At 38.7% G+C, this 11,057-nt stretch overlaps 1 protein-coding gene across 1 annotated transcript; it reads left to right on the top strand.

Annotated features, from left to right (window-relative positions):
• Window positions 1–2,645: 2,645 nt before the first annotated feature.
• Window positions 2,646–6,258, top strand: LOC131310997 (protein SIEVE ELEMENT OCCLUSION C). Its single transcript, XM_058338299.1, has 7 exons — window positions 2,646–3,246; window positions 3,646–3,753; window positions 3,840–4,285; window positions 4,419–4,531; window positions 4,679–4,806; window positions 4,902–5,390; window positions 5,468–6,258. The coding sequence occupies exons 1-7, from the start codon at window positions 3,085–3,087 to the stop codon at window positions 6,086–6,088; spliced, it is 2,067 nt and encodes a 688-aa protein (XP_058194282.1). The 5' UTR covers window positions 2,646–3,084; the 3' UTR covers window positions 6,089–6,258.
• Window positions 6,259–11,057: the final 4,799 nt, after the last annotated feature.

Here is an 11,057-nt window from a genome sequence, read left to right as displayed (position 1 = left end):
ATGTGATTCTCATTACAACCACATTATCCGGTGAATGGTGATTATTAGTCTTTTTAACTGAAACATCTATTGAACAGTACAATCTTTTTGCTTGTTTATCAGGAACTTTTGAGGTTTACTTTTAGATATAGGCACACCCTTGTCACATGCCGGGGAATGCCTAACTCAGGTGGATTGTTATTTGATGTGGTTTTGAGATGGTTCACTGTTGTAATTTTCTTGTTCTACTTGATGTTTACAATACTCAAGGTGTGCAAACCTCGTTCAAGTTCGCTGTTTGTTTTTCTTTTAGCTGTCGTTGGTGGTATTTGTTATGTGGTTCTGTCCTTCCATCATTTTCCTCTCCTAATGTTATGTTTCTTTTACACTTTCTTTCTTGTTCCCAGAGTAATGCTTTTTGTTTTGTCCTGGCTTTTCAGGTATTTGGTTTATGTTGCAGTTACATGAGAGCTAAATTTTGGGAGGATTATAGTAGGGTGTACAACCTCCCTCTATGTTTGTCAGATGGTTCTTTACCTGAGATAAATGAATGTGCATCTTGTGGTTAGTATTGAATGTCAAGTTTTCTGGATTTTTTCGGTGCCCGTGTCCTATTTGAATGGATTTTCTTATCCTTGATTCGTTATGTGATTCCCTGCAGCAGAGAAGAATCCATATCCGACATGTGTTGGTCGCAGACACCACACGGCACTCTCTAGACATGTATTGGACATGCCAAAATGCTTGTCCAGTGTTGTTATTATATTTTGTTTTACTTGGACACTTTGTGGATAGTCTAGGACATGTTGGCAATACTCTTGGAACATGCTAAGGACGCATTAAAATGTCTCCGACGTTTATCCATGTCTATGCTTCTTAGTTCTGTATCATTAAAATTATTTAAGAGTTTGGACCACATTGTTTGGGGATTTTGGCATCTCTTTGGAACTGAAGTACTCTTGGGTAGTCTTTTTTCTGTTATGATAGATACCAGAATAGTCAATTGTAGTCTTCACTATCCCATATTATCATGTCAAATGATTGCTTCCTTTTACTTTCTTTGGTACAGTCTACAGAGTGGCCAATGTGAGGGCACTCTGAGAACTTCAAATAAATTTCTAGCATGACCAACAAAAATAACGAACATGTGGAAATGGCCAAAAATAACACACGTAGAGTTTGCCTAAATTTCAAATAAATTTCGAACCTAATAAAAATAACGAACATGGATCCATTGTGATCAAGAATAGAGGACAGCTGTGAAGATCAGAGTGTGGCAAAAATGGATTCTACTATGTCTGATCCTTTTTAAAAAATGAATTGGTCAAATACTCGCATTTCAGCAGCCCAAAATTATTCCTTTCTTTTTAGCAATGATATGTACATAGATGTTCGGACTTAGATCCTCCCACATGAATGATGCATCATGTGGAACGCATACATTGAACAGCTTTGGACACTTGCGTATGTATCTATGCCTGAATCTTTGTGTCCAAACAATTTTTATTTTCCCCTTCGAAATCTGTACGAGGGTAAACATAATGATGAAAAAGAAAAGAAAGAAAAGTGTAGTTGAGCAGTTGCTGACTTTACCAAGAATGGCATTAGCTCATCAACAGGCCAAGGAGAGAGTTGGTCACCTCAGCTTGGGTATATGAATTTGGCTTAAGCCATTCTTTCTAGTTAGTGGACTCTGAAGCACCATTGGCTTTTGAAATGAAGTCTGGCCACTCATTTGCAAATTCAGGTTAGTGCTTAATTTTCTCTTTTAATGCACATTGCAGGAAATTAGTCTTCCTGGTAGCGGGGGGAAATTATGAGATGGGTCATGTTCATTAATTCTTGAAAAAGTGAACTAGCACCTTAATTTCTAAATGCTCTGGAGTAAAGCTTTGCCTAATTCTAGTATGATTTCAGATGACCAAAAGACAGATTCACACTTTGGTGCATTGTAGTGCATTGATTCTTCCTTGTCTCTGTCTCCACACCACGATCAAAGCTCGATAGATTCATCGTGTGGTAGAGAAAAGCTCGATAGGCCCATTGTGTGGTATAGGATCCTGTCTCAGTCTTGGAGTATGTTGCTCCATATGAAGTGGGAAAATTGCATTAACCTTCAAAAGTGTAATATAAGGCCCCCACATCTAATTCCCCATTATTTGCTTTAACTACTTTTTCTTCAAGAAACAGTGGTCTTTGAAACTATATTTTAAGCATGTATCCGTACGACAATCTTCAGAAGGAAAGAATAAGGGTAAATACTTAAAGTGAAAAAGCTCATGTATCTTTGGTTTTTCAAGTTCCACCATTTCTCCTAAAATCACTTGGTGTTAGCGGGGCATCACTTATGTTGTTCATGACATTCTACATCGTACCCATGAGTCTATTTTAGAGCGATTGCAGAGAGCGGAAATGCGTAGATCGACACTATTCTTTCCTCTTTGCAAGTATTTCCACAAATCTGTAATCATGGCATACTAGTCACTTACCACTTTCTGGCCTGCCATTGGAGCAAATGAGACTTATTAATTAGCTGCTGGACACTTCGAAGATATATATATTTTTATGTTTTACTCCTGCCTTTACTTTTTCGAATTCTTTACCTTTTCTCTTTTCTTGTTGCCGTTAATTTGGCTTAATGAAAATGAGTTGTGTGCGTCAGAATCCATAGTAAGTACCTAAAGTGAGAACTACAAACATTTGAAGCCACATACCAAGAGCTTCTATGTCACTGCTGTTTATTGTTAGATATGTTAGTACTTGGTACAGCCACTTTTTTTTTTTTTTTTCTATTTGAGAGAGGAATAAATGAGAATGTGACTTGTCCAAGCAAAGTAGGGAACATGTTTGTCATTTTTACTAAAGTCATCCCATATAAAGCAAAAGAGCAAGGTCACAAGGCCATATCAAACCTATCAACCTATAAGCTTTAGGCTTTCTTCGGCCATGCACTCCTAGGAAGTGAAAAATCATTGTCATCTTCGGAGGAAGAAGATTTCCTTATAAAGCAGATCATGCTCACCCACAACCCTGACAAAGCGAAAGAGCAAGGTCAGAAGGCCAGATCAAACCTATCAACCTCTAACCTTCAGGCTTTCTTTGGCCATGACCTTCATAGGAAGTGCTAAATCATCGCTATCTTTGGAGGAGGACGATTTCCTCATAAAGCAGATCGTGCTCACCCACGACCCTGATGGTCACCACATTGATACTGAGCTATTGCTTCACGCAATGGAGACCGTCATGTCTTATGCTACCATATCTCAAGTATTAACTCACCCCTATGCCTCTGCCTACCAAATCTTTTATTTTTTGGACTCATGTTCTCTTCAAATGACTTGTATATCAGAGAAAACCAGATTAAGAAATGGGTTCTTATTATTATTATTATTTTTTGATCAGAGATATGGGTTCTTATTTGATTCAATGAAATGTATATTGACGGCTTCCATATATGTAATCAATCTGACTCTCTGAATAGCTACTCTCTGTCGATTATTGCCAATAAGAACCATTTAAGCTTACACATTTCGACTCTAGTTCTATTGCTATTTATGTAGAACTCATCTTTCATACTAATATCTTTCACCCTACTAAGTACAGTTGACTGAATGCAACCAAAAGTCCATTTCAAGATTTCAATAACCATAAAATACCTTGTTTTAGGTTTTTGATCAACATGTTGGGGCCATGGCCGAGAGCAATATATGCAACATTGAGGTGGTTGGATCTGAAGAGCCACTGGGACATACCATCTATAAGCTCTCAAGCGAGGCAATCTCTCTCCCTCTCCACTCTCTATATCTTTGAATTTGTTTGTGCATATGAGATATAGGTGCATACTATCAATTCTATTGCAGATACTTTGCAATTGCTCTGTGGGAGGGAATACACATGAAAGGACAATGAAACTGTTTGAGATGCTAGGACACTACAAATGGGATGCAAAAGCTGTCCTAGTGCTTTCAGCTTTTGCAACAAGCTATGGTGAATTCTGGCTAATAATGCAGCTTTACCTTTCCAACCCCTTGGCAGCATCGGTTGCGTTGCTTAAGCAGTTGCCGAACAATTCGAGATTGTTTAAGCCTCGTTTTAAGTCTTTGAGCGTGTTGGTGAAAACCATTATAGATGTGACAAAGTGCATCATCAAATTCGAAGGATTGCCTCTGCAACATGTAGTCGTGGAAAATGACGCTATTATGGTTGCAAAGTCTCGGATTTATATCACTACTTATTGGGTCATTAGAAGTGCCTTGGCATGCTCTTCTCAAATCACAGACTTGATAGCCCTGAAGAATATGCAAGTGCATGTTCCTACTCTTCAATCTGCCCATCCATAGGATGTTTTCACTTCAGTAGTAAAGGACATACTTGATTATCAGTTAATTATAGGTTGCATGCTAAAATCGTTTAAAATCATTTTTGTTTTCAATTTTCAGGCATTTAAATTCAGAAATAAGTGCATCATGGGAACTCTCAAGCTTGGTGTGTAAGTTGAGCAATATTAGCAGTCGCCTCAAGCGGCAAGTGGATCTTTGTTATCAGCTGATAGGTTAGTTTTAGACTCTTTTGGAATAACTGGAGTCCTTTGATTTCACAGCTGAAAGCATGATTTCACAACTGAAAGCCTAAAAATGGAATTACTATCAAGTATCAACATCAAATCCTAATATTTTCACCTCTTTGTGTGAGTTAATAGAGACAAAGATGCATAAAAAGCTCTTGAATCTATTTAAGGAGCCCCACATTGACAATCGAGAGGCGCTTGATATGTTATTTGCTTCAATTGATAACTTTCCGTTGATGGATTGTTCCACGAAAGCGAAGGTATGTTTTCTTTTAGAGAACTGTAATACCTTACGCATCCCTATACATTATCTCTTCGTTGAGAATATAACTAAGAGCTTTGAACTTATTGGTAGATTGGGTTGTCTGACCTAAAAAACAAGGTAGTGATACTCTTGGTCTCAAATCCAGAGCTGCTCCCTATAGAAGTGTTGCTCTTGTTGGTGCAACAGATGCACGACCACCCCCAACGGTTGACGTTAGAAGGGCGCTATGAAGTTCTATGGATTCCCATTCCAACATTCGATACATGGACTTACACTGAAGAGCAGATTTATGAATTCTTGTCAAAATCCTTGCCGTGGTATACAATTCGCCAACCACGGTCACTACACCCGATTATTGTTAAATTCATCCAACAAGAATGGAACTTCAAACAGGATCCCATAATGGTAGTATTGGATAGCCAAGGTAAAATTACAAATTCAAATGCTTTTGATATGGCAATGGTATGGGGTGCTAGGGCCTATCCCTTTTCTATTTCAAGAGAAAATGAGCTATGGGGAGAAGAAGCTTGGAATTTCCAACTATTGCTTGACAGAATTGACCCTCTGGTTGCCAATTGGGTAAGATTTCAACTCAACTTTCTTGCATTGATCAAATGAAAACTTACCTGTGTTAATGTTTGACGCACTAATGTCAGGTAGAAGAGGACCAAAACCTTTGCGTTTACGGAAGCAACAACATAGATTGGACCAAAGAATTCACCGATAAGATACGGGATATTATAAATTCAGGCCTTCAACTGAAGATGGTTTATGTTGGCAATAAAATTCCAAGTGAGCAAATAAGAAGCATTGTAGCCACCATACGTGATGAAAAGCTAACCGGTTCCTTAACTTTCACCAAGATTAACTTCTTTTGGCATCGGTTGGATAGCATGAGAAGATCAAAACTCCGATTAGGTTGCACAGACGATAAAGATCAGCTACTAAAACAACTGTTGGAGCTAATGGACACCGGTGAAAATGAAAAAGGTTGGGTACTTATTGGGAGAGGCTCTTCTACTGATATGGTTAGGCTTCAAGGGAGAGAAGTCATGGAATGCTTGGATCTTTTTCCAGAGTGGGGAGAAAATGTGGCTGTTTTGGGGCTAGCAGGTGCAATTAGAACTGCAATTGAACCAAAACCTCTTGTAGCTGAGCCTTGCGATCACTCTGATATTATACCATTTGTTGACGGACTCAAGGAGACTGTAACTTGCGCAAAATGTAAGCGAACTTTGGAGAAATTTGTCGTCTATAAATGCAATGTAGTGGAGTAGGGCATTTTCGTCGATGTCTGTATACAGTTATCAACTGATCATGTTAAATTTTATTGCATTGTAAGATTTTACAGTTCTTTGCTAGCAAAGTGCTCTGGATTATTTTTTTTGTGGTCTTCAAGATGATGTATATATGCCATTTTCTCCATTTTATTCTGTGGAATATAGCTGTTGAAGAATAATCTTCTCGCACAAATATTCTTGTCCTTTCAATTCTATCCATTTTTGTATCTTGATTTGTCTGTCTTCAATCAAGCTCCTTCCACTATTTAAAAAATAAAAATAAAAAATCAACTTCCTTCCAAGGTCGAATATCTTGATATGATCTCCAACACCTTTTTTTTTTTTTTCTTTTTCCCCCCCCTTTTTCTTAATCAAATTCGTGGCCTTCAAGAAGCATTCAAAGTTGGTCACAAGTATTGATTGAGCTAACTCAATCTCCATGGAGCTAGCTAGCTCAATAACTATGCAGATCTTCTGTCTGTTCATTTGAATTCCGATTCGAATACCACCAATTTGAGAATGATTCTCCATGTAGTCCTTTATTATTCTTTCAATCTTCAATATCCTTGAAGTTTCTTCACTAAACCTTCTACTTTCCATTGAGATCTTTAAATCTTCATCCTTGAATTTCATTCAATAAAACTTTTGCTTTTCATTGAGAGCTTTTTCCAGCCATTATATCGCCTGGGCTCTTTTTTTCCTTATTTATAGTATTTGTTTCTATTCCTATATATTTTATTCGCAAAAGACTACGAAATTAAATACTAGATAAATATAAAAAAAAAAGTGCAAAACTGTAAGAAGTTAACGGTGTCTAGAAATTGAAGGACGAAATTTGAGAATTACTCACGGCACAGTCGCCGTCCGTTTTGACAATTAATGTGTCCGGATTTTAATAAAACTTTTCTGAAAAAAAGTTCCAGGATTGAGAATTCTAATCCATATAGAAGACGGAATATAGAATCTAGCCAAGTTCGTCCGGTCGGCTATTTTTTTTGTTTTTCGACTGCTATTTAATTTACTGGTTGCTGCATGGGCGTCTTTTCTGTTACACCGACCCTAGTAATATTACTTCGTTACCAAAATTCCGATACGATATCACTCCTAACGCTAGGTTTCTGCGTAAGGTGGAGAGGAGAAAATATGGCCTCCCACGACGTTGTCGACCACGATCTACATGTTGGATCCCGTTGTCCGAACGGAATGCGTGGGTCATCGGAGGAGGACATTCATGACAACAAACACCAACATCAACCACGATCGATGACCCCAGCCGAGCATGAGAGATACCATCAACCACGATCGACATTACCCGCCCCCGCCCCGACCCCGACCGGGTTTTTTTGGGGTACTCCCATCCCCGCCCCGATCGGGGAACGGGTTTACCCGCCCCGCCCCGTAAAATTTTTAAAAAAGGCAAAATAAGAATAAAAATTATCTAAAAAATAAAAGTTTTGAAATTATTTTTGTGTCTTTTGGTATCGCGGTTTTATCTAAACTTTTAATTGCAATCAATATTTTGGATGATTCATTCCATTTCTTTATGTGTAGGATTTATTATAAATTTTTGAAGAAAACTTTTTAGAAAATTCACTAAACACCAATAAATATCAATTTTTATTTCTTTTTAAAATTTGATTAGATTACTTGACAGTAAAGAGACATTGTTTTTTGGATTAATGCTAAAAAAATTAAAGGACATATATATATATAAGTATATATACATATATAAATAAATACATATACATATATATATATACACACACGCTGGGTCGGGGTACTTTCGCCCCGAACCCGGGCGGGCCTTGAAAATTTTACCCCGACCCGACCCCCGAAAATGGAGTGAAAAACCCGCCCCGTTCGGGGCGGGGCGGGTACACTTGCCATCCCTATACCTACGTACGTAAGAAGATCATCACAACGACTCTTTGTATATGGTTAGCCTCTGCGCTCGAATAGTGAACGACTTGTGGCGTTCGGCTACTACTTTGGTCCACCCACTCTCATGTAGTTTCGCAAAAATCTAGCTCTCCCATTGGTGTTACGCATACAGTGATAAAGAGAAGAAATTCAGGTAGAGCCATTTATTGTGCCCGAAATGAGAGAATACGGAGACGAACTTTTTGAGACAGAGTTCCCGCCAAAGTATAGCTTTGGCAATGGATTTGGCTGCCCCAGTAGAGCATGCTCTCATTAACATTGTTTCTAACATTCCTATTCGTGATCTACAGGGGTTTGATGTTGACGTTCCCGACAGTGTGGTTAACTGTGGCTTAACTTATCCATGTCCAAACTTTGAGAAGAATCCCAGGGTGTTCGAGGAGCCCAATAAGTGTTTGAGCAATGCTATTGAAGACTTCAACAATAAACACGTATGCGTGTCATTCTGCGTTTTTTCGCGTCCACCTAATTCTTCTATCATCGCCTCTTTGTTAGGTCCTCTTACTCGGTATCACTGGTGTTCAAACCTTTTTGTTATTCTGCAGAATACAAACTACCAGTTTAATTATGAGGGTCATGAAGGTAGGCTCTCAGGCGGTTGCTAGTTACAATCACTATATTACCTTTGAGGCCAAGGCTAAGGCTGCTGCTCCTATGTACTTCCAAGCTCTGGTGTATGCTGGAATAAGAAAGGATCCGGAGGTTATCTTTTGCTGGCGTAAACCAGAATGTTGATTACCCTAAAGCATGTTTGTGTTCAAGTTGTTTTAGTTCCTATTTTTATTGGACTGGTGATGATTTTACGTTTCAGTATTACCTTACTTCTTTTCCTCTTGACACATGTACACTCGGGCCAATGAACCTCTTGGGACGCCAATATTTAGAAGAATTTTTTTAAAATTTATCCATAATGCATTTCTTCGAAGTAATGATTATTTTAGGGATTATCCAAACTCTTAAAGCACCACAGTAACCTAAGTTTTCATAGATCTGTCTTACACCATTATGTCAACCGCAATGGCATTAGAGAATGCGTACTTAGAGTAAATTTGAAACCTAAGTTTGGCACCACAGTAACCTAAGTTTTCTTTAGCATAATTTGGGTCCCTACTACCAATCTGTCTACATTGTTTTAAAAGCTGTGATCAGAGTTATATAATCTTACGCAAAACAAAAGTACCATTCGTCTTCTGTGAAGGAAAAGGTTTTATACATCTGGAAAAGTGTCTTTGGTAATCAACATTGGCGAACTTCTGGTTTGCTTGGATGCCTCTGTGTTTCTGCTGATCACACCTTTCGGCTATCTGTGCAGGTGGGACTGACGGATTTCCCCTGGAGTCTACGCACATGGATTGTCAGTACCAGTACAGAAAAGCTATGAGTACCGACCATGGAGGAGGGAAATCGTACCGACGGCAGCCGGCGGGTCGTCTCCGGCCCGAGGTGTGTAGGGTGCTTGATCCAAGCATCCTTTTTTCGTGTATATATGTATATACATGTATATACATGAAAAATAGGTGCTCGGATCAAGTACTCTACACATCTCGGATGCCGTTGATTCTCGCGCAGGCCCCATCGGTTTTTTTTTTAGAATTTTTGGACGGCTCGGATCGGCCGTCCGGTAGCCGGAGACGGCCCGCCGGCGGCCGTCGGTACGATTTCCCTCCCCCATGGTCGGTACATATAGCACAACTCGGTGGTAGGTTGAACTATATACATGGTTGCGGAAATGACTTGGACATTGGTTATTATTTTGTTACTTGTGGCGACTGTAAAGTATATATTCCAGCGCTAATGTTCTTTGTGTTATGTTATTCGATTCGAAGACAATCGTGTATTGACTTCTTATTTCTTAAGACGTTTAATACATGGGAATGTTATACAACACTGGATGTATTGGCCACCACTCTGTTTTCCTTATGAAAAGGCTTAGATAGAATACCGGATTTTGAAGGCAATACCAAATGGACTAATGACTACGTACATCTACATTCACTGCGTTTTCTTCGCGCACGTTTGGCAGAGATCATTGACTTAGGTCCGCATTGAGAATATAGCTTGAGAGACGGACAGACCCATGTCATCCTCTGCCTCCCACGCTCGCCGAAACCCCCATTGAATGGCCTTGTGGTTTTTCTCTCTTTGTAACTCTATTTATGTATGTTCATGTCTACTGTGTAGGGTGTGACGAGACAAATTAAAAAGACATATAGAATCAGAGTCTGGCTGAGGTTGATAGACAGTGTCTGTATTCCATTATTAGCGGCGCGTGTGTTATGGAGTGGTGTATTTCTCCATGGAGAGGGCATTCTGGCCCGATCACGTTTAACTCTCGGTGTCTGTGATATTGTGTGTGTAGTTCCCAATCCCTGACATTTGAATTTCTCCAAGGAAGCAATTGTTTGGATAGAATGCTTTATTAAAGGGTGCTGCTATTCGCAGCCCTTTATTTTCTCCCGTAGCCCATTATATTTCGGTAAATGGTTGTTGAAAATCATAAATAACATTTCGGTAAATTGTTGTTGAAAACAAGATTATATTTCGGTAACTACATGTCGAAAATATGTTCAACTTTCGGTAAACAACTGCCGAACATGCATTTTCGGTAAACATCTGTTGAAAAAAATATTATATTTCGGTAATTGGATGCTGAAAATATATCTCAATTTCGGTAACTAACTGTCGAGTATAATTGAAAATTTTTAACGGGCTATGAGAGTAAATAAAGGGCTGCGAATAGCGGCGCCCTTATTAAATTGATAACATACAATGAATTATTAGTTGGGAAAATTTCACTTAGACCCCTGAGGTATCTGACAATGACAGAAGATACCCCTGAGTTTTCAAAAATGACATAAACCTCCCATATTTCACAGTTTGGGTTTCATTCTGTTAGTTCCGTTAGTGAAATGGACGAAAAATGTACAAAAATGTACGGAAAATGAAATCTTCAATTTTATATAGTTCTACAGCTATCTTAGGGCTCTTATTAAAAGTCCTAGAGCAAAAAATTAATTATGACCTT

This window comes from Rhododendron vialii, chromosome 12a, assembly GCF_030253575.1.
Source record: "Rhododendron vialii isolate Sample 1 chromosome 12a, ASM3025357v1".
Classification (NCBI taxonomy): domain Eukaryota; kingdom Viridiplantae; phylum Streptophyta; class Magnoliopsida; order Ericales; family Ericaceae; genus Rhododendron; species Rhododendron vialii.
Note: the sequence above shows the minus strand (reverse complement) of the source record. Positions and strands in the feature narration are given on the sequence as shown.